The 23,696-nt window shown below is 47.4% G+C and overlaps 2 protein-coding genes across 4 annotated transcripts; one reads left to right on the plus strand and one right to left on the minus strand.

Annotated features, from left to right (window-relative positions):
• Window positions 1-1,564: 1,564 nt before the first annotated feature.
• LOC122398756 (protein adenylyltransferase Fic) lies at window positions 1,565-4,255 on the plus strand. Its single transcript, XM_043398918.1, has 3 exons — window positions 1,565-1,901; window positions 1,977-2,862; window positions 3,098-4,255. The coding sequence occupies exons 1-3, from the start codon at window positions 1,700-1,702 to the stop codon at window positions 3,462-3,464; spliced, it is 1,455 nt and encodes a 484-aa protein (XP_043254853.1). The 5' UTR covers window positions 1,565-1,699; the 3' UTR covers window positions 3,465-4,255.
• Window positions 4,256-7,671: 3,416 nt separating this feature from the next.
• LOC122398755 (kinesin-like protein KIF2A) lies at window positions 7,672-23,696 on the minus strand. 3 transcript variants are annotated; one of them, XM_043398915.1, is made up of 12 exons: window positions 23,316-23,696; window positions 15,402-15,496; window positions 15,176-15,289; window positions 14,093-14,209; window positions 12,839-12,869; window positions 11,627-12,032; window positions 10,796-11,369; window positions 10,475-10,724; window positions 10,241-10,395; window positions 9,944-10,150; window positions 9,658-9,832; window positions 7,672-9,133 (listed from the first exon to the last, which is right to left on the minus strand). In XM_043398915.1, exons 1-12 carry the CDS (start codon window positions 23,380-23,382, stop codon window positions 8,193-8,195), a joined length of 3,132 nt encoding a protein of 1,043 aa, XP_043254850.1. In that variant the 5' UTR covers window positions 23,383-23,696; the 3' UTR covers window positions 7,672-8,192. The 3 variants fall into 3 exon arrangements, with proteins under 3 accessions (XP_043254850.1, XP_043254852.1, XP_043254851.1); XM_043398916.1 differs by lacking the exon at window positions 14,093-14,209 and having other exon boundaries at window positions 7,673-9,133; XM_043398917.1 differs by lacking the exons at window positions 12,839-12,869; window positions 14,093-14,209; window positions 15,176-15,289; window positions 15,402-15,496; window positions 23,316-23,696 and adding an exon at window positions 12,225-12,343.

The raw sequence follows: 23,696 nt of genomic DNA on the forward strand, positions 1-23,696 counted from the left end.
GTTGCACGGTCCTTACGAAAATAAGAAAGTTATCCGATTTAATAACACGAAAATCCGTGGTTCTCCAAGACCAACGGACGTGTGCCCGAACGAAAATACGAACAAGAATCGTAACACGCTTACCGTGTTCGTCGAGCCACGACTAAACTATCCGCGGAATAAGAGTCGCGAGGTCCGTGCACGGAGGCCAATCTCCGACATCTTCTCTTTGCCGTTCTACCGCTTTTCTCGCGAGCAACCTTTTTATCGAGTCTACAATAAAATCAAATACAAATCGTGTAAAAATCGCCTACTAATGAGGTTAGTGCAGGACTAAAGGAGGTTAAAAAAAAAGTTCTCGAACAAGTTTCTTCTGCGCCTGCGCAGGATTCTCGTCCGAAAGAACCTCCGATTCACTCGTCTTCGAATCACTGCGGCGTTCCAGTACGTTCTCGATCCGAACGATCGAAATCACCCTGCGATCCGATTCATTTGCATCCGTTCCGAGAAACTGGCTGTTTTGCACGGGCGAATTGCCGCTTCTTATCTCCCACATGATCGATCGATTGCACGAAATTTCCCAACGACCGAGCAAAAACAACATCACGGGCCGTGCGCGTCTCGTCGTCGTTCGAACGCGCCGGTAGCGCCCTCGGGTGACACGTACGGGAAACTAACCTCGAAAGATTAGAGGACAAGTTTTATCGACGCTCGCTACTCCTTGTTCGCGAATGCACACGATCGTCGGAGAAACGATGCTGGGGCTCGTTCGGTTCCTCGCGTTTTAGTTTGCGGCGCGGGTATTCGCTGGAACGGGGCGTTTATCGCGCGAACGCGTTCAGCTCGCGACGCAGAAGATCGCGAAGGTAAAAAGAGACGAACGTGCTTGCCTGTTCTTCGGGCCAACGAACAACGATGACCTCGGTTTCAGGGTCGTTTCGACTATTATTCGCTTGCGCAGACTTAACTCGCCTTCTCTTCGTTCGCATCGTTCCCCCGTCACCTCTCTCGCGTTGTGTCCTGCCTTGCCTGCACCGTCTCGCCTCCTATGTAGCGAGCCATGCATCCTTTCGCCTTCTTTCGTTTCGTCTCGCCTCCTCTCGCCGTGCAACGCTTCGCCTCGCCGCGCCATGCTCTCGCGAACGATCTCCGTCTTCGTTCCGGTTCTAAGGGTGCAGCTCCTTCGAATAACAAATTCATTCTAACCATCCTATTTTCCTTTACGTCCATTTCACGTTCGGCGTACGAGATTTATTCAAGACGTACGTATCGTATTCGTAGTTCCGGGACAAAAGATTCCTCGAAAAGACTCGGATGGATTCGTCCAGCTTCGTTTCGTTTCTTCTTCCGTTAAAAAATGCTGCCACGATGTTTAGCAGGCACTTCCGGCGCGCATCTTTTCGCTACGGAAAATCGTACGATCGCGCCTTAAGCTTGAGGGCGCTGCTTTCAAAGAATGTTGCATCGGAAGGTTCTCGCGATATCGCAACGATGGCGACATCTGTACGCGACGAGCGCATCGTCGAGAACTAGAGACCAATCGAATCGAACCACATGGACATGGCTTGACTTAGCTGTCGTCAGCTGTCGTACGACGCATCGTCTTCGCCCCGGACGAGTTTAGTCTGGGTCGCCAGGAAAAACGTATGTCAAAATTTACCGAAAGTATGTCGCGTGTCGTTGTTCCGAGGAGCTTTCTCTGCGGATTGTTCGTGAAATCATGTTGGTGCCGCGCGCGAACCTCTATCACGCGTTCAACAAAACGCCCGTTTACGTAAAAGGCAGACGTCGAGAGAATGCATCTGTTACTATGACGGTGAATCGCGTCGTCGTGTTTCTAATCTTCGCGTCGGGGGTTGCGGTTGCAGTGATCGGCACATTTCTGTCTCGATACATCCGCGATTCGTCGACGAATCTGCCTGGTAAGTATTCCTCGAGTGACTAGCTCGTCGATGATACATAACCTCGTTTCGGACAATTATTATCCTCGTTTCCAGAAAATCAGGATTATCGTCATGTATTTATCCCGCTTCCTTCGGAGGGCATGTTGAACGTCTACGACGAGGGGTCTCTGGACGTGGCTTTGCCGAATTTCCAGTCGGACGATCGACTCGAAGTCCAAACCAGAGCGACGACCACCGCGGAAGCTCTAACGTCGCTCTACCTGGCGTTGGAAATGAAACTGTCTGGAAAGCAAAAGAAGGCGGTTAAACTGTTTCAGCATGCCGTGGCGTTGGCACCTCGTCACCCGGATATTTTGAATCATTACGGAGAGTTTCTGGAGTACACTCAGAATGACATCATTAAGGCGAACGAGTATTACGTACGCGCGTTAAATTACCAACCTAATCACGAGGGGGCGTTGATTAATAGCCAAAGAACGGCACGGGTCGTCGAGGAACTAGATCGTAGAATGCTCAGACGCATCGACGAGAAACGAAACGCGCTCTCCGCGATACCTGATAACAACGTGGCGTTGATACGCGCGAAAAAGGAGGCGTATTTCCAACATATTTATCACACGGTTGGTATTGAGGGAAACACGATGAATTTAGCCCAGACCCGAGCCATAGTCGAAACACGCACCGCGGTCGGTGGCAAGAGCATCGACGAGCACAACGAGATCCTAGGGTTGGACGCTGCCATGAAGTACATCAACGCCACGTTGGTGAACAGGGTCGGTTCTATTTCTATAAAAGATATATTGGAGATACACAAACGCGTGTTGGGTCACGTAGATCCCGTCCAAGGCGGTCAGTTTCGACGGACCCAAGTTTACGTCGGCGGACACGTGCCACCTGGCCCCGGAGACATACACTATCTGATGGAGGAGTTCGCGATGTGGTTGAACAGCGAAAGTGCCATTCGAATGCATCCTGTTAGGTAAATCTATAGCTTTCTCTACGTTGCTACGACGTTCGGGGTCAAATTCTCGATCGATCTTAATGGCTAGAATCAAGTACATAATATTTAGCAAGGGCTGAAACATCGTGAAAACGAATTTGAGAATCGTCGATGTCGGCGAGGGAGGGGACAGATAATCGAGAATTTCACCGAATTCGGTTTAATAAGCGTAGTCTCTCTAACGTTTTATTTCATTGTTCGATACGTTTCCCAGGTATGCAGCTCTGGCGCATTACAAGTTGGTACACATACATCCGTTCTCCGATGGAAACGGCAGGACGTCTCGTTTGCTCATGAACATGATCCTAATGCAGGCTGGCTATCCACCCGTTATCGTTCATAAACAGCACCGACACACTTATTACGAGAATTTACAAATAGCAAACACGAGGGATATCCGACCGTTCGTTAGATTCATAGCCGAGTGCACGGAACAAACGCTGGACCTGTTCTTGTGGGCGACCAGCGAGTATTCCAGACAAGTTCCAGCACTTAGTCAAGATACGTTGTTTACCGATAAGGATAAGACGATCGCTTTGGAAGAAACCGGTGACATCATCGATACGTTCGACGATGACTGAGAATCGATGAAACCAACGCGATATTCAAAAGTATTTTATAGACCAAAGAATAGTAGCATAAGTCGTATATCCAATCCATCCATTTAGCCATCGATCGAGCACGCGTCGAGCGATTCGTTTCAAAGATCGCGTAATGGTTGCGTTGGAATGGAGAAACGGAACGGGTTGGGGGGTCGGTAACGAATTCGCATCATTTACACCGTCGTATTTATTATCTCTGCCAGCCGGGGTCGATCTAAGGAAACCGCTCTCACGAAAAGCGCAATCTCGGATATGGACGATTTTGATTTTTTTTTCTTTGTTCAAGAGTACCTTAGCGACAGATTAGCCGGTACAAAAATGCTTCCACTACTTTTCCGTTTGCGTTCTATCGTATACATTAGAGACACTACGAAGTACAGTGTGAAAAAAACTCAATCGAGAAGACTGTGATGTAACATAAGAATATATACGACGTATATGGGTAACGAAACATATTTGACGACAAACGAAATGTTGAACGCGAGTATATAGTGTTGTAAATTTACGGAGCAACGCGCAATCGTCACTTGCTGGTCAAGTTATTTGCAATGTACAGAATGTAAATACATACGCGGCTTTTAATAAATTTAGTATTTTGGAAATTATTGTTCGTGTATTTTCTCACGGTCTTCCTCCATACAAATCTCCAGAATACACCACCTATCGGGCACGTTAAACGGACCTGCCATTTCTTATCCATTTAAAACGATCGTCGTTTATTCGTTTATTTTGTTAAGCGACAAAGTAAAACCTGCGTTACGCGAGAGAGAGAGAGAAGAAAGTGTAAAGTCAGGGAACGACAAACTTTGCCGTTCGCGCGTGTCTCGTTTCACGTTTTGTTTTCCTTTTTCTTTTCCGCAGCTATTTTCTTATCAAAAATAATAACGGTATCGATATTTTTTTCGAACGTCAAGCTACTCGCGACGTGTACCGTTGTTCATCGGTTAAATCACTAGTATAAACGCGTCGTTAATGGCGTTCCATCGAAGCGTAAAACCAACCGCGATCTTGCGATATTTTCGACCAAACGTAAAATAATGAGAAAAAATACTGAATAACTCACGATTTCTACGAAACTTTAATTTTTACGTCTAATAAAACATTATCGACGCTTTGTCGGAGAAGGAAAACGATACAGAGGCGATTCGCACCATTTTTAAAAGCGCGTTCGATCTCAATACGTATCACGGGTGAACAGAAAAACTTTGCGCTCGTTACGCTAAACGTGCAAATTTCTCTTTTTTTTTCTTCTATGCGATATAACGACGCGCCGGTTATCTATATAAATACACTTCTATAAAAATCATATTTTGCCAACAACGTAAGTTGACGATATATCGTTATAGATTCTCTCGTCATTCGCTCGATCACACGCTCGCACGCACACACACACACACACTCCCCTCTTCCGATCCTTGGTTCGTACTCGATTCCACGGATCGGTCGAATATCGGTATTCGTACAGGATCAATGAAGACGCTCGATGCGACTGTTCGCACGAATACACTCGCGACAATCTTCTTTCCTTCACCGTCGTGACGCGCAAGAAAGAAATCGCTTCCGGTTTAGCTCTGCTCGCGAGGTTTCTTGCAACATTCGTGCGCACGTCGCACCTTCGCGACAGTGAAAATAGTACAAACGAAATGAAACGATAAAAAAAAAAAAATAAGCTGCGTCGATGGCAGAATCTTGAGATAAAGGAACGAAATAAAAAAAAAGAAAAAAAGGAAATGTAGACGAAAGTAAAGCACGAAAGTATCTAAAATAGGTGTACAGTCTAATCTAACGACCTCGAATCGGTTGCCTGCACGGGTATACTTTGTTTCATTCCTAGCTGGCGGTCATAGTTTCGAAATCAGTCGTTATTTGGTTCGTTGCGAATACGGGTAAGTCGTGCACGCTCGCAAAATATCACTGAACGAAGGTTTCCTCTACGAACGGATCCCTTCGCGCGATTTATCCTCGATCAGAGGCCTAGAGTACGCCTAAGTAGGTGTCGCTGAAACTCTAAATTTTTTTTCTCTGTTCGTTCGATTCGGTTTATCGGTCGATCAGCACTGAAACGACGAACAAACAAATACTACGAGTGTGAAAACACGTCCGATAACGAAGATTCCTCGAATGTAATTCACGCGTGTGTGTATATATATATATATATGTATATTCAAGGCTCGATAAATGCGCATAGCGATTTGTTATCCTTAAATTTATTCGAAACGTTGGACGAAGGAGCGCGATCCTTCCGTGCACGCGTACATTTACATGTTCGTTTAAGATTTAATCGACGTACAACGAAAAGTGAAGGGGGGGCGACTAAAATTAGGAACCGACGAGGATGTCCGCCTAGGATACTTCGATGAAAGGTAAATCGAGATGCGTGTCCTAAAATCTTAAAAGAGCGTCTGTCGCTCTGCGTATTCGCTTCGTCACCCTTTGCTCTCTCGTTCGCTCAAAACAGTTCTTTTTTTTTCCTGTAGACGCTTAATTAAAAAAAACGCTGGGCGTCTTCGATCGTACATGTGGCGAACGTCGCCGGGGGTCTCATTCACAGAACGAAATCATCTTTGCGTCCACGTTTACGTCTACGTACGATCGATATCGTTGCTTGGACAAAGGAACTCGATAAGTGTTTGCATTTGTCGGCGTTGATTCGAGGATCGTTGCAAAGAAAGAAATAGAGAGAGAGAGAGAGAGAAAGAGAGTGACGCCCTCGCGATAGAGAACGAGACTCGTGGGTCGTGCTTCGATAAGGTATTGTGGCACGAGAATAGAAGAGGGGGAGGAGATGGAGGAGGAGGAGGAGGAGGAGGAGGAGGAGGAAAAAAGAGACGCGATTCGCAAGCAATGGACGGTATTCGCGCGACGCCCATTCTCGCGATCTCTAAAAATTTTGCGTGGCCAGAAACAACGCTTTCATGCGGCTCCGTTCGAATCAACGAGAGCAGAACTGGTCGTTCGCGCGACCGGAAGTCGTAGCGATGGTCGAAAAGGCTATTGGACGTTTCGCGATCGATTCGCTCGGTTTGTTAGCCCTCTCCCCCGCCTTTCGCCTCCCCTCCTTCCTGTTCTCGTGCCGCATCACACTATCCCCGTCGTGACCGTGATGTACCGCGATTCTACCTCTCTTTTTTTAAAAGGATTCAAACTTAATTGTACCGTAAATTACGAGTTCGCGTCATCTTCTGGCTGATTTGTTCCTCTTGCAAGAGCTGTCCACGAAACTGACTGACTTGATCTATCGCGGCGTTCAAGGTATCGCGCTGCTGCACCAATAGCTGCTCCCATTTTTGGGCATACGCTGCAACAGACAATACAATTTCAATCGTCCACAATCGATAATATTCGCGTTAGCGATGGTGAGTCGATAGGCTGATCAGCATTTGCGTGAACGCAAGCGACGCAAACGACGTTCGGTCGATCAGAAATCATTCGCAGCGAGATCGAACACATAGTTTATATTTAATTTGTATTTATCGTTGAGGAAATCTCGTCGCGTTGCGAATGAATTCTGACCAACTCTCTGGTCTTCGAACGGATCTCATCGAACGATCCACACGCTGAATCGATAGGCCGTGTTCGTGTTCGTGTTCGAGTTCGAAGCAGCCAGCGGTTAGCGTTCGAAGCGTTTCGATGTCGCGAAAGGTAAGTAGTATCTCGGCGAAGCGTATCGCACGCGATTAGTGTTACAGGCTAGAATTAGTGCGAAGAAAACAATACCGTTAGATTGGGAATCCACAAAAATAATATTTATTAACAGTAATAACCTGGATGCGTGTACATAGAGAAAATGTAGCGCTGGAGATTTGACCAACCGTCGCGCGAACTGATCGATTCGCATAAGGGAAGACTAATCAAGGTTGCATCTCGCTGTTTGGCGGCAAGAAAAAAGTTGAGCTGTCCGGTGGACTTCACGACGTTTCAAGAAACATTATTTTTGAGGATTTCGGTGGCGTAGATGCGTGAATCGCGCGTTCACGGATGATCGTCCGTGAACGCTGTTAGCGTTATTTCGAATGCGTATTAAGATAAGCGGCGATTCTTTTTGATGATTGCGAATCGAATAGGTTTCGTTACCGTCGGAAAATTGCTTTCTCTCAATCAGACGTCTACGCAACGAGAACTTCCTCAGGCAGAGCGACTCAAACTTTGTTCTTTTCCGTCTCAAATCTGCAAGGGTTTGTGACGTTACGTTCAAACGTTGTTGTTCGGCTTGCATCCATTTGCGGACAAAGCTACAAAGCAACGATTTCTCGGCCAGGCCAAACGAGTCCTCTTTTTAATTTAATCGTTATAAAAAATGACGTATCGCGCAACATCTGCTCTTTGGACTGTCACCGAAACGTCGAAAAATAACTTTGATCGTCTCTAACACACGCGATCGCGACTACAAGCCGATTTCAATGCGTGGGAAACGATCCAGAGCCCTGGAATTCCAATGATTCCTGCATCCACCGTGGGAGCAGCTTAAAACATTTCGAAACGCGTGTAGCGGTGTCAACGAGGTCTAAGAGTACTTACACGTACGATGCTTCTTAAAAATAAAAATATACGACAGATCAGAGGTTCTGTGTCGATTAAAATCTGTTAAAACTTAACACCTACGGTACGTCGTTACAAAACAGTAGTAAAACTAGCGATCGCGTCTCGCAACGTTGAAGCGCTATCGAGAATCTTGAGGACCACAAACACACGTTTCTCGGCTTTCGTTTAATGGTCCTCCATTCTGTTCATGTAGACGAACAAGGCCACGTACACGGTGGGTAAACACGAGAAGAGGAATAGATTTTTGAACAGCGTCAATAAAAATCGGCAATATCTCGACGAGAATAACTCTTTGTCGAACCGTTCGCCGACGATCTTTCGATCGTTTAAAATACTGTGTGAATCGTCGCGGGGAGAGGCGAGTCGCGGTGTTTCGTCGCCGCGATGTTTCGAATTCTCTACTTGGATGTTGAGCTCGTCGTCGGAGCATTTACGAGCGTTACGCGTCGTGATCTCGTCGCTGTCGTAACGTGATTTCTCGCAGCCGAACAGCTTCGTCTTCTTCGCGGGCTTCTGGTTGTCGAAATCCTCGAAGTTGTAATTGTAATTCGTGTCGTCGATACCGTCGACGGTGTCGTGCATCGAACGAGACGCTCTGGTGTTTTCTCTCTCGTTGAAAGACGAGTACTTTTTCAAACGAGTGTTAAACGTGCCGGACCAATGATACTTGGACGTTCTCTGTCTCGCGATGGGCGTGCGTCCGAGTTTTTTCACGGGACCGGTCGTCCAGGCGAACTTGTCGCTGGCCGAGTACTTTTTCGAAATAGGATCCATGCTCGAAACCGTCTCGATCGAGATCGGCTGGCGTTGATTCGCCTTTTCACCGTCGTTTGACTCGCAATCGGTATCGTTCGAGCTATCGTCGCGTTTACATTCCATCTCACCCTTCCAAGGGGACTTAAACGAGTCCTTTGTGGTCGTATTAACGTTCCCATTTAGATCGGAGCACTCGTCACTGTCCGATATGGTATCCGTATCGTAGTTCATTGGCGCGGCCTTATTTAATGTCGTCGTGGTCGTAGTCGTGGTCGTCGTAGTCGTCCTGCCGTCTTTCTGATCCCGTTTTAACGTGCAGCTTGAGTATGCCTTACGTTTACCGCGCGAATCTGTTGCAAAATTTCATACACAATGACGCTTCAGAGTCACAATTCTCGCTTCTCTGTTTTTTATTTTATTTTTTTTTTAAACGTCTTACTACGTCCCACCCCCACCCGCTCGCTCTGTCTCCCCCGCACCCGACGCATCGTCGAATTTCCAAAGAACGGGGCAACCGGATACAAAAGCTATCGTCGAACGGTTTACTCGGAATCGGCAAACACAAACGCGCACGTTCAAAGGCATGCGCCCATCGAGCAAAACGGTTACAAAAGCCCGGTATAACGTTTCTTTCGCGCGTGAGGAAAAAAAAAAAACACGAAAATACGTTTGCATTCCATCGACGAGCAAATAAAAAAGGGAGCTGGTGCGTGCACATGCGGACAAACTACAAAAAGGACTCGTGATCGAGACCGGAGGAACAAAATCGGGACGAACGATCCACGAAATTGTAACGTGAACGGTGTAAAAAAAAACACACAGGAAGCGGGCACGTACGTGTACGTAAATATCGAGCAACCCAAACGGATCTTACCTTCTTGGTCATAGTCTACTTCGTGCGTCGCGCTGAACACGGTGTGCGCATCGTTGAGAAATCTGGTCGTACCTTCCATTACCATTTTGTGCGTGTCCAATACCTCGTCTTCCAGCATCTGCAGCGCGGACACTGCCTCGTGGAAAGTGTAAAGATCTTGCGATATCTCGCCTTCCTGCGGGGAAACCAGGTAAATAAGAGCGATATTTCGACGCAGGAATGATTTGCATAGTATTGGAAACCACGGTGAAGATACAGGATCCAGCGTAAAGGCGGGCAAACTCACGTTGAGCGAACGAAGTTGCGCTAAATCGCTGTCCGACAGAACGCTGTTGTTCGATTGCTCCTCTATCTTCGGGTCTCGATCGTCGTCCGTTGGCGAAACCTTCATTTCCGTCGGGTCTGTCGCCGCCAATTCCTTCACTCTGTCCGCGTATCTAAGAGTGTTCAACGAGTGCTCGCAAGAACTCATTCCTGGACTGATCATCGCTATCTGCGAACACCAAGCGACCGTTTCAGAAGACAGGTATCGACTAACGGAAATTATTTACAAATAAGATACATAATACGTTAAAGTTTTCACCATGCAGGTTTTGGATTTTTCGCCGATGAAGCTGTCCCTCAGAACTTGCGTCAGCTTGCTGGCTCTGAACGGCAGATGCGTGCCCTTGCGACTCAACGCGCGAATGCACTCTTTCAAGGCCAGCAGCGATTTATTGATCTCCGCGCCTTCCATTCCTACGAACAACAGACTCGTTTCTCGTTTCGTCACGCCGCGGAAGTAGCCTCGCGAGCAACGAACAAGGGTAGAACTTACTGGTTTGCCTGTTGGCGGACGACGTGTCCGCTCCTCTCTCGTTGCCGGCAAGATCGATCAGAGAGAATTTACCGTGGACCTTGTGCGTGCCCGGTGACCGTGCTATGATCTGAAATACCGCATGCGACCGCGATGAGTTCGAATTCGCGCTGGTCTGCCCGCTGGTTCTGGCACTGTTCCCGTGCTGAATAAGCTTCAACACCTCGTCGCAAGTCTCGACGACCTTCTCCGTGAGCCCGACTATTTGCACCTGGAACAATCGCGAGATTAATCAAAACGAATGGCCAACAGTTTGACTATTTATCGCTTTCAAATCCATACCTGCTGCTTGCCGTCCTCCAGAACCCTAAGCTTCTCCTTGTCCGCCAACAGATCGAACACCTTGCCTGAGTAGATTTCGAAGAAGCTGGCGGATATGACCAGATTCAGCGATCGATACTTGGGCATCTTGAGACACTTGAACACGTCCTTGGCTACCATAGCGTATATGCCCTTTTTACAGTCTTGCGTCTTCCCGTTGAAGTCGCCGCCCATAGTGTGCGTCTTCCCGCTTCCTGTCTGCCCGTACGCGAAACACGTGGCCATCCCGCCCTCGAATATGGTCTGCACCAATGGTTTCGCGGTGTACTTGTAAACGATCTCGTTGGTGCACGTCTCGTCGAACGCGTAATCGAACCGAAAGATTTGGTTCTCCAAGTATTTGGTTAGATCGACTTTGGCCTTCGGCTCGTGCACCACCATCTGATCCTTGCTGGGCACGGTGATCACGTCCACCTCCTTGCGCGCGTTCTCCTTCTTGTTCAGCGGACGCTTCCTCACGCAAACCGTGATCTGATGGTCCTCCACGGTGTCCGTGTCCCGTAGCGGCCTGAAGTCTATGCTGTGCTGGTACTCTCTGCAAACGAAAACCATTGGTCGTAATACTAAATGTCTCACGTTGTTACAAAAATCAACTCCAGTGACGATTGTACATGTCTGGAGTTTTGGCCAATGGGTTCTACGAACTCATGGTGTTTATTATAGAAAGATAAGAGTTCGTCACAGTCTTGTAACAGATCTCTCAGAGAACAGAACCGAACTCTTAGATATCATTTAATAAAAAGTACATTCTACCAGTAATTGCCCTACCTTTTCCAATGCCAAACAACTCACCTTATCATGGCAAGAAACTCCCAGTTCGGATTCCCTGGATCCAAATTCATGAGCGCCTCCTTCTCCTCTTTGAGTTCCGCTTGTCGCTGCCTCCTCTCCTCCCTGTTCTTCTTCAGCCTCTCGACCTCCTTCACGACGTTCGAACGTCTGCCTCGACAGTTCTCCACCTGTGTCTGCTGCTGCTGAGTCTGCGTTTGTTGCTGTTGCTGTTGTTGCTTCTGTTTGGCCTGAGCGACCACGGGTGCGTGGATGGCGGGCGTCGCAAGCACCGGCGGTATGTTCTCCAGCTCGCGACGGGTCGTCAGCCCGATCACCGAATCACTGTGCCCGTTGACGGTCGTGGTGGGCGGCATCACGCTCGTCGGACGGCCCGTCACTTGTCGCGACAAATTCCTGTTGGAAGTCGCTGCAAACGATACATTAGTCGCGAGATCTTCAGAGAACACGAGCGTTCGAACGTAATCGCGAACGTGGCGACGCGGGGACGGGATCTATCAGCAACTCGAACACGCTTTCTTGCGAAATTGAACGGGGAAAAATGTTTGATTCTATTTTGAAAGAAAACGGTGGCCGATATCGAAACGAATCGCGTGGTTACCGTGCTCGTCTTGGTCCGTCAAAACTGGTGGGTCGTCGACAGCATCGTCGGCGTCGTTTATTTTATTTTTCCTGCCGAAACACCGACTCAACGGATCGAACCTCATGACGAAGGAGAACGCGGTTTCGCGTTGGCTTCCGATCGATTCCGTGCAAGGTGAAGGCGGAAGGCGAAGGTTAATGATAATCGAAGGAAACCCGGGAACGACGAGAAAACGGTCAACGATTGCAGCAGCCTTCCGTGGTATCCGCGCACTGACCGTCGGTCGAGGTCCTTGCCCTTGTGCTTTTGCATACAGCGCAGGAACGTCGATAGTTACGAGAGCCCCGCGCGAACCACGTTCTTCTATGCCCACCGACGTCCTAGTACTCGTGTACGCCGAAAAGACCACCGCTTTGCTAACGGCACATGCTCGTAACGGAAAATCGATTTCCCCGTCGCGTCGTCCACGTACGCGTCTCGCGAGTCGATTACGACCGCGAACGAACGCTCTTCGACGGTTTTCGAGCGGCAAAATGAGCCGGGATCGATCGCAGGGAAAATTTGAAATTCGCGACGCGTCGAGAAGCGTTCGACGATGAACCTCGTGCGTGGAAAGCGTGGATACGACATACCTTTTACCGGGATCGAGGGCTTGGTAGAATGCTGCAAAAAGAAAGACAGAGAAATACATATAATTATCGTAACGTTGTCGAGAGAGAAGAACGAACAGAAATGCGACGTAAAAATCATTCGTGTGGTGAAGCTTAGGCGTACTGTAATCGCGTGCTACGGACAAAGTAAAGTAAAATGTTCGGGTTCGTTGGAAGCCAAGTGTATGATACATCGTCGATCGAGAGTAATCGCGGTCCCGGAGGTTGGTTCGCGAATGGGAAGCGTCGTTCCGCGTTTCGTATTTGTCGCACGATCGAAAGCGTTAGGCGCCGCGCCGTACGGAGCGATGTGCGAAAAGCCGTGACAATGATAGCAATCGTGCAATGGTGAGAGAACGATCGAGGATAAACGGACGATGACGGGGGGGTTTGGGTTAGGTCGCGAGAGGGTTCGAACGCGCGAGAAAGCGACGCGGAATCGGGTACGATCGATGACTGGAACGTGACCAGCTAGCCAGGGAAACAACGGATACGGAGGAAATCAAGGACTTGCGCTTCCCGTCCGCTCGACAGTTTTTTCTTTCGAGTGTTCGTATCGAGAATAATAGCACTCTCGCGCCAGCAAGTTGAGAAGCATCCCTCGAACCGAGGGTTTACAACCAAGTATAAGATATTTCAAACATTTATCGAGGAATTTTTAAACAATCAAACTCTGTCCATATTGATTTCACAACGACTACCACAACGATCGACTTGAACTTTTGAAGACGTACAAAGGAAATGTCACGCTATTGTCTCCGGGCAGATTTATGTCGGTATAATAAGCGACAGCCACATTGTGCGTAACGAGACTTCACGGAGAAATGGAATCGGCGACGGTCTTGGATAGTACCAATGTATACAGTCGGTTGCTACGTTATATTAACCCTTTGCACTCCGAATTATTATATTTCAATCTTGTTACCAGCAGCTCCCAAAGCTTTCAAGTGTTTTATTTACACTGTTGTTGTATTTTGTAACTTTCAAGTGTCAATCAACGATATCTCTTTGGTTTGGACTTGAAAAAATGTCGAGTGGGAGTTTGACGAAGGAGCATTCTAAGATAAAAATTCACGTAAGAGTGCAAAGGGTTAATGTTTGTGGATACGTTGAACGAACCGGAAGCCTCGAGAGGATCCTCGGAGAAGGAGTAACCGGGAAAGGAGAGCGGAGAGAAGTGAAGAGACCGCGGAGCGTGGGACTCGCGTTTACCGAAAGATCAGACATGACTCGTACAGGAAGCGTTGCGGATGCAAGGCCGTTTCTTGCGGCGTGACCGCCGTGTCGTCCAAGGGAGCCCTCCTCTTGGTTTTCCGACTCGTCCACCCCCTCGTCCTCCTCGCACGAAGAGTCCTGTGTTTCGTTTATCGTTTAGCGCGCTTATTCGTATTCGTGTTCGTGTCCGTGATCGTGTTCGTGTTTGTTTCGAAGCGTAAGAGAATTCGACGGAGGCAAGAATGCGTTACGAGGGGATCGACGAGCCGAGAATCGTCGAGAATAGACGCCGGGTAGATATTGCGAAGAAGCGCGACGGTGAGACGACGATGCGAGGTCGTATTGGGATTCGATCGGTTTTGGACGGGATCCCGAGGTCGTTGATGATCCATCGTCGACCCAAGTCCGTGATAATGAGCAGCGTCCATGGAGGAAAAAAGATGTTATCGTGTTAGTAGCGGGAACGACCAGGCGACGTTGATGACCGTGGCTCTCTCGGTGCGCGAAACAAAGTCGTTGGGGTCAAATTGGAGTTTCGTTCTCGAACGAAAGAATTCCGGGACATTTCTCGAACAACCTTCCGTCCAATTTGACACCGCTAAAATTAGAAGGAGCGAACGAGGCACTTTCGTTCTCGCGTTCGTGCGTGGGCACCGAAAGAGCGGACGGATGAGACAGGTAACGGTGACCGTAACGACCATCGGGGTCGTTCGCGCGAATTTAACGAGGAGACCGCGCGAATGGATGGAACCGCCGCCCGTGAACTTTCGTAAAAAAAATCTGCGCGTAACGGTTCGCGCGGCCACCTCGTAAGCGTTAAGTTCTCGAGAGAGATGCGCTCTGATCATGGCGAACGATGACGGAGCCTACCTACGACCGATGGAAACGCTACGAGGAAGACAAATCGCAGTCGACGAGCTAGAAAATCGACTGTTCCGTTTCCCCGACTCGAGGTATACCTCGAACGGAACAGACGCGCGACTCGTACGCGTAAACGAGGGCCAAAGTTCGCGCGGTTTTTGCACCCAGCACGATCTCGACGGTTCTTTCTTCGACCATTCTCGTCCGTGTTCGTTCAGCTGACGTCGAACCAGCGATACGTACCCTTGCTCTGGGGGTGGCCAACGCGTGGTTGTTGATCTGAGCCGGCGCCGGTGGTCCCATTGTTTTCTGACTGGCCAGCTCAGGGTTCAAGGCAAGGATCGCGTCGATTTCCACCTAAAAATCACCCCACAGAACTTTAGGTGTTTCCACGTAGTGTCTTCTTCCCTCCCTATCGGCTAACCGTATCAGCATCGACACCTGCGAGAAGTTTTAGCGACTCTGTTACCTCTTTTCCCTTCGTTTCCCCTCTCTCGAACCATTCTACGGTGACTGTGCGCTGTTCCCAATTAACCCCGGATATCACTGCCGAGTGAATGCGCCCTGAAACAATTAAAAACGTTATTACGTCGCGCAATCACGCTGGGATATTACAGAAAATAAACCTGGATGATATTCGTGGATTTTTATAACATCGCGAAAGAGCGAGGAACAACTCTGTAAGACAGTCGTTGATACGATTGTTTCGACGGTAATTGCAAAGTGTGCAGAGTTGTTGCACAGCTTGTACGACGAGGTCATAGACGTAATGATTTATTCTACGATGAGTTGTAAATACTTTGCTGTGGCGGAATCGTGCTACCTTTCAACGCGGTATCAGCGCAGCCCACCCACACACTTTACAATTATCGTTTAAACGGAATAAAACCGCCAGCGACACTACGATATAGTGTTTCGAGTACTGTCTCGCTTCTTGCATTAATCTGCGTTACGAATACTTGCGACGAAATCGACGCTCGAGTAGGCGTCAATTACGTAATTAAAAATCCATTTGTTCGAACCTCCCACTCGCGTGAAATCCAACAGTCTCGATTCGATCGGGAGAGAGGCGATACTGTAATGCAGATTTGATGAATGGCAAGGTTGAAGTGTACGTGCAACTCGGATCTATAGTTCGGAGGAGAATTAGCTCAGTCTTTAGTTTCTCTAATATACAGGGTGTTCGGCCAACCCTGGGGAAAACTTTAATGGGAGATTCTAGAGGCCAAAATAACACGAAAATGAAGAATACTAATTTGTTGATGGACGCCTCGTTAAAAAGTTATTAACGTTTAAAGTTCCGCTCGTATTGAATTTTTTTTCTAGAAAGTGGGTAGGAATTCGAGGGTATGTCCAATGACCAAAAATGATTGAAATTGACCCCCGCAACTGAAACTAATTTTTTTAGAAGGATTTGAAAATTTTTTTTTTCGCCGAAAAATTTAGGCACCTACCTAAATTAAAAAATTTCAAATCATACTAAAAAAATTATATTTAGTTACAGGGGTCAATTACAAGCATTTTTCGTGAATAGACATATCCCCGAATTCCTACGCACTTTCGAGAAAAAAATTCGAGAAGGTGAGAAATTTTTCGACAAAATAAAAAAATTTCAAATCGTTCTAAAAAAATTATTTTCAGTTGCGGGGGTCAATTGCAATCATTTTTGGTGAATAGACATACCCCCGAAATCTTACGCATTTTCGAGAAAAAAAATTCCTAAACGAAAATGTAATTTATGGCCAGAAATGTTGCCCGAAAATTTCATGCGAATCTTTAAAATGTCATAACTTCTGAACGGATTGGACGATTTTAATGTTTCAAAAAGCAAATAACGCGTATTTTGATGGAGAATAAATAGCAATTCCAAAAAATTCCGAAAAGTAGTTCCTTGATCCCGTAAAGTGAGAAAAACCCCATAAAAATGGTCCAATTTTCAAACAGCCATAACTCCTACGATAGTGAATATATTTCAATGAAACTTTTTTCTGAAGTAGAACTTATGGATACCTACAAAAAAGTATTACATAACTTTTCTGTAGAGCATCAAACAAAATTACTAAAAATGAAAAACAGTGACGATCAGCTCTTTAATTAGTAAATCAGTTTATCTACTCCGACATTCTACTGGAACTAGACTTTTCTCCGTATTTGTTTTCTCTCTCTTGCTCTTGCAAATAAGTAAATATGAAATAATAGTCGGTACGGGCAAAGATAAGTCGAAAGAAACGACTCTGAGATCGCAAGTCGAGAGAGCTCTTGGACGACAGGAGCGAAAGAGGTATGAAAAGTGACTCGATCGGGGCGCTCGCTGGCTCATTTTCAAATTCCGGCGAGAAAGGGAAAGAGGACAACGACGTTTTCTATTCTTGCCGCGGGATCTCGGCGAGCAGAAACGAGAAAGCGAAACCGATCGCGACGAGAGACGAACGAGCGACGGTGTCGCCGATCCGACATCGAAGCCTAGGAATCTTCAAACTGTACAAACGGCTTTGTGTCCCCGACTTCCGATCGATAGAACCGAGTTCCACGATGCTCATTGTGCCGATCGGAAGCGAGGAACGCGCCTAGCGTCGTTCGAATCGCGTGCAACAGGGACCCATAGACGCGATGATTTATCGTAACCGATGAGTCAACGCGGCAGTAATTTGTGCCAACCCGCTGTACTTTGTTTTTCCCACAGACGCAACGACCTGTGCTGTCCGACGGAATATTTTCGATTTTACGCTTTCGATTCCGAGCGGAAATTGCACACAGATTGCTACCAAACGGTCGTCGAAAGGCAAACCGATCGAAAGACGTTACCGAACGAGTTATGCGATTTTAATTTCAACGTCACACAGTCATATTCACGCTATCAACAGCCGTGGAGAGTTGTTGCGTGTGCTTTGATCGTTCGCGGTATTGTGCGAGTCGTAATTTCTAATTGACGATGCCTTTCAACGCACCAGAATGCACCTCTATATCGTAATAATCTTGTCTCGGGAAGGGGAATCGCGATGTCTCGACGAATTTATTTTACGAACGCGATCGTATCCACGTACGATCGATTTGTTTCCCCGTGGGTGGTGTAAGTGGATGGAAAATTCCCACTTTCCCTTCCTTCTATTGTTCCGGGGACTCCTGGACATCGGATTGCACAGGACCAAAAGAACTGCTCCACTGATCGAGCACATCGTCCATGTTGGCTTTCAAGCTGTCCAGGAGTACCAGGTTACTTTGGTCGTATGCTAATAAAACCGGAGATCGTTTGGCGCTATAAGGTCTTTGTATAGTTCGGGCCACGATATAGCGAGGTCGTAAACTCGAGTAGGTGTCAAACTTTACACGTTTCAGCTCCCGAAACAAACGAATTGACAGAACTATGAGCAGCTAAGGGCCTCAGACCATAGTCTGTTAGGTTTTCTACTAAAAACCAAGTACAAAATTAATCGGATTTACTGAGATTCGGTTTCCTGTTCATACAAAGATGCGATAGGACCTCGCATAAACACAGGGGAGATATTGGTCTCCAAACGCTGCAGTTCGTCGGCTCTCAGGTTTTTTCCTGCACGATTGCAGTTTAGTTCTGTTGTAAAACTCATATAGAAAGGATATCTCTTCTAACCGTAATAGAAATAAAGTGTTTATAGAAAGGAAATCTGAGTACTTTGTTTAATAAGACAGTCAGGGCCGTACGAAGAAATGTTTTATCCAGTGTCGACATTTTTATAGGTATCGTAACAGGTAAAGGGGTCTTACTCGAGTCGTTGATATCTTAATTTACCTGCTTACAATATATGCATGTAGACAATGAAAAAAGGCAACCTCGAGCAAGATGTTATGTACGACCCTAAGTGCCGCAACAGTAGTCGATCTCAACCCTTAAGAGTTTAGTTTACGACCTCGCTATATCGTGGCCCGGACTATATGCCTGAAAGTTCGGGTTTCTCGAGACGCAAATACACTAGTTTTGATCCGATACCTAACTCGTAGGTTTAAGAATCGATAAGTGGCGCGATTTGGCGAAGAATGGCCAAGTTTGCCGATGGATGGGAAACGAGTAGCGAGGAAGAACGCGTACCCGGATGACGTAAGACCAGATAAGATATAAGGTAATGTTCGGCGAGGTAAGAATCTCTTGACGGCCGCCCTTATAAGGATGCAGCGCCCACGTGCTTGGCTCTCCGTCTACTACGCGCTCGATTTCGGACAAGGACTCGCCGAGTTGTCCGTAATCTAGATAGTTTTTCGTCTCGTCGCGGTAACGTTCGTTCGCGAACCTCCGTTTAAGGTTCATCAGAAATGTGAGAAGCACGAGCGAACCAACGCAGAAACTAAACCAAACGCGACATCGTTTGGAAGATATTTATCCAACAAATAGAAGATAAATTGTAAATTCAAAGTCAGCCATGCGTGGGCGACAGAACTTTGCACCGAGTAGACAATTGAAGAAGACGAATCCAAACGAGAAGTTAGAAAAATAAATAGCAAAATGTAGACGAGTCGAAGATACAATTTTTCAAGTATAATCCATCACTGATTACGATCGCGATTACGATTTCGAGGGGGGTAAATTGGTCCAACGAGGCGGCGCTCGACGTGGGCCGGCGTCGGACTCCCGGAGCGGAATGCGTGTCAGCCACTTGTTGCGTCGAGGCTGCATCACGCTCCGGCCGCGTAACGCTCGGACCGAGGATCGCCATGATTTTTCGTCTCGTCGATGATCGAACTATTCATCTATCCTGTCTATTCTCGGCGCGTGCACGAGCGTACGCCGTGCCCGTGAAACGAGCATGGCAATCGCGTTAATCGACCGACGCGCCGGGAGCACGCTTGAAACGCTGCTAACGAGGATACGGCAATCGGCTCGAAAATCGACGATATCGAGGACGATCGGATTATTTTCGGTAATCTAGAAGATTACGCGTGGTTTTGAACTACAGAAGAGCTTCACATTGCTTGTAACATCGAGCAACGACTGTTTCGTCGAATATAATTTTATCGAAAAGTAGTCGCGATCGTTTCGGATGCGACTGTATAACAAAACGCAGTATTGTCAACGACGCGTGCGCAGACAGTTTACAGTTTTACAGGGATTTAAACAACGCGCCCTGGAAGTCGAGAGAGCTATAAATTTCGAAGCTGCGAGTAGAAAAATGGAACGGGGATACGGCAATCGACTCGAAAATCGACGATATCGAGGACGATCGGATTATTTTCGGTAATCTAGAAGATTACGTGTGGTTTTGAACTACAGAAGAGCTTCACATTGCTTGTAACATCGAGCAACGACTGTTTCGTCGAATATAATTTTATCGAAAAATAGTCGCGATCGTTTCGGATGCGACTGTATAACAAAACGCAGTATTGTCAGCGACGCGTGCGCAGACAGTTCACAGTTTTACAGGGATTTAAAGAACGCGCCCTGGAAGTCGAGAGAGCTATAAATTTCGAAGCTGCGAGTCGAAAAATGGAACCGGGACTTATTTCGACTGCTCGTTCGCGTGGAATTAATTCCGAAAAATGTTCCACTTTTGTTGGCGCCCGGCGCATACGGAGCGTCAGGCTATAAATATTGCAGCCGCGTAAAATTGGGTCAGCGATCCGCTTTCTTCCCGCAACCGAGGCCGCTTTTCCGAGAAATCGCTAACTCCCGATTCTCTGATCGTTCGACGTTTCGTCGATCGATCGCGAGTACGCTGATTAGCGGCGGAGGGCAGATCACGCGTGCACCGCTGTGTGGTTCCGACTCTTGCACGGTTCTCCTTTCTTGGCGAGAGAAGGTCTGACTCATTCGACGGCCGCGAACCAGAATTGGGCAAAATTGTAATCCTGTCAACGATCAACCATTACGATTACCTTGCGATCGTGGTTCGTACGAACCTCGTAGTTCTCAAAGATTTTTAGTAACAAACATACTTACAATTATGATACGATACGACACCGCAGTCGGTCGTCATAGTGATAGAGTACGCATACATACTGTCCTCGATTCTCAACACTGACAATTGCCTCTGACAACGCGACAAACAAAACATTATCCTATATGATGCAAGCAGAAATTGTGTACAACTATGTAGTAATCGATGAATAAAAAATACGTTTCTAAAGAAACGGTATCAAAGAAATTGCATACAAACTTTGTTGAATTCCTTAAACATACGTACATTCTCTCCTCGATTTTCAACAGTGACAATTGCCTCTGACAAAGCGACAAACAAAACATTATCCTATATGGTGCAAGCATAAATTATATACAACTATATAGTAATCGATGAATAAAAAATACGTTTCAAAAGAAACGGTATCAAAGAAATTGCATACAAACTTTGTTGAATTCCTTAAACATACGTACATTCTGTCCTAGATTCTCAACAGTGACAATTGCCTCTGACAAAGCGAGAAACAAAACATTATCCTATATGGTACAGGCATAAATTGTGTACAACCATGTAGTAATCAATGAATAAAAAATACTATATATAAAATAATATACTATATAAAAAATAATGGAATACGTTTCAAAAGAAACTGCAGCATGGAAATTGCATACAAACTTTGTTAGATCCCTTAAAAATGTTGCAATCTGTTCGTGCGTGTGGAGAAATGATGAGGTTGTCGCAGTTTAAATGCACACGGGTGTCGTTTTAAACTAGAAGATGAACTAGAAATTATTCAATTGTCCGATGTTGCGACAGAGCAAATATTAGGAAGATATTTACACGTACATTACCATTACTTCTTTTTCTATGATATATTCAATATTCTTGATCTTGCTGCCTATTTAATCCACGAACAGCCAATCTTATCTCTGAAACTTTTGGAAAATTCAACGGATTTTAATCGTCCTTCGAATCAATCGTGCAATATTCTAACTACGTTTACGGAAGTGGCCAACAGCAAGGCGATTTGATCTTCGTTGAAAGTAAAACTATACGAGCAAGATTACGGAGGAACAACGTGGAAAGTGCACTGGAAAAAATAAGTGGATCTGTGATATAAGAATGTAAATTTTTACCAGAGCGTTCGACTGGAATCGACCACCTTGATCGCGAGGTAATCTACGACTGGCCGACTCAGCGTCGATTATCTTTCTGAAATCGACGTTTCGACGTCCGGGGATGCACGCGACGAACGATCGAAACGCGAGCACGCAACGCGACTAACGAAAGTTTATCCCGATTACCATTTGATTCCCGGCTGGTCGAGACGCGCGAAATGTCGCTTAATTTTAGACCCCCGTGTCGCGTCCGTCGTTTCCTCTCGAAACTTTAAACTCCGTCGTCCGAGGGTTTCGGCGGGGCCGAAAAAAGTAATCGTGCACGCGAGCATAGTCGGGCATCGATCGCGTCGCGATTGCAGCTGACTCGACGACCGAACCGGCGGCGGCGGCGTCGCCGTCTTTCAAACGGTCGAACTGCTTTTTACCGTTTCGATGTATTCGGTATGGTTGGCGTGTAAACGGTCGATCGCAGTTTTACGAACAGGATCGTTCGACGTACGCGAAAAGATACCGCCGTAACATCTGGAGCGCGTAAGAGGAACGCGATCAATGACTCGAAGGAAGGCAGCTTTCGTTCTGGTCTCGTTGCACACGCGGCTAACGTGTCGGAAACGAAGCCCGCGCGCACGCGGTGAAAGGATATATCCTATCCGTCTGTCCGTCTGTCCGTCCCGTCTTCCCAGCTCGATCGGTAGTACGAGCTACGTCCGTTATTACGCGCGAAGGAAGAGCGGACGATGAAGGAATCGCGATGCTCTACGCGGGACCGTTGCGCCACGGTCCAGGGCCCGTTTCAAATTTTCGCACGCAACGGTTCTCGGTTAAAAAACGAACGGCTGGAAAGGAAAACAAATATGGCGCGCAAGGGCGACCGTTTCTCCCCGACACACAGGTGTAAGTAAGCAGATACACGTAAGAGCGTACGATTATCGCGTGGCGATGGGTTCGATCGGTCGGAGATGCACGGTTCGTACGCGGATCGGGTCGATCGACGGTGGGAAAACACACAGGGAGGTATAGGTGGTCGCGAGCACCGGGGCTCGCACGAGCTCGAGCTCGCGATAGGAAAGCGAAACCGGTCCGAGGCGAAGCGTTGCCTGCGACGTTTGTCGACCCACGCGCGAATAACGCGACTGTCGTTTAAAGGCGATTCGCGTGTGCCACCGCGGCGGAAGCGAAAACCAGCTTACCAGCCAGTCTAGTCGGCTGACCGAACGAGTCGATAGAACTCGGTCGCGGTAAATGGGGAATAAAAGCAACTCGCTGCGGCCCTGATCGCGGCTGCCTCGTTCGCGCGATCACCGGCGATCGCTATTCTCACCAGTAGACAACACATCAACCTCACCGATCGTACAACCAAATATCTAAAAATATCTTCAAGCCAGAAACCCTACTCACCGTCCGTCCTCTTGATATTGATGCTGTAGCCGGTCTCGATGTTGCACGTGCCGTGATACATGGTCATTTAGTTGCCTTCTCATACACGTAGCCACCACAGCAATATACCCGGCTCCTCACCGGATCGGCCGATGACAACGATGATAATATTGTGGTCCGACGAGAGACGACGAACGGCACGATTCTCGGGAGAAGCCTTATCGCGAGCCTTTCGAATCCGACCGTTGACAGTTACGACTCCGTTCGTATTCAAAGTCACGCGGCGGAGCGTTGCGTTCGTATTTCTCCGCCGTGGTAGCTTTCCGTCGGTCGCGGTCACAGTCGTTGTCGCCGTTCGTCCAAGGCACGCCCGTTTTGCGAATTCTGCCGGGATACTGCCAG

This window comes from Colletes gigas, unplaced genomic scaffold (assembly GCF_013123115.1).
Source record: "Colletes gigas isolate AHSC1104 unplaced genomic scaffold, ASM1312311v1 Colletes_gigas_Sc00012, whole genome shotgun sequence".
Lineage (NCBI taxonomy): Eukaryota > Metazoa > Arthropoda > Insecta > Hymenoptera > Colletidae > Colletes > Colletes gigas.

Coding starts and splice junctions, on each gene's coding strand:
- LOC122398756 (XM_043398918.1), top strand. CDS start 1,700: ATGTTGGTGCCGCGCGCGAACCTCTATCACGCGTTCAACAAAACGCCC. Junction 1,902..1,976: donor TTCGTCGACGAATCTGCCTG/GTAAGTATTCCT, acceptor CCTCGTTTCCAG/AAAATCAGGATTATCGTCAT. Junction 2,863..3,097: donor ATTCGAATGCATCCTGTTAG/GTAAATCTATAG, acceptor TACGTTTCCCAG/GTATGCAGCTCTGGCGCATT.
- LOC122398755 (XM_043398915.1), bottom strand. CDS start 23,382: ATGACCATGTATCACGGCACGTGCAACATCGAGACCGGCTACAGCATC. Junction 15,290..15,401: donor GGGAAACGAAGGGAAAAGAG/GTAACAGAGTCG, acceptor GGTGATTTTTAG/GTGGAAATCGACGCGATCCT. Junction 14,210..15,175: donor TGGCCACCCCCAGAGCAAGG/GTACGTATCGCT, acceptor AACGAAACACAG/GACTCTTCGTGCGAGGAGGA.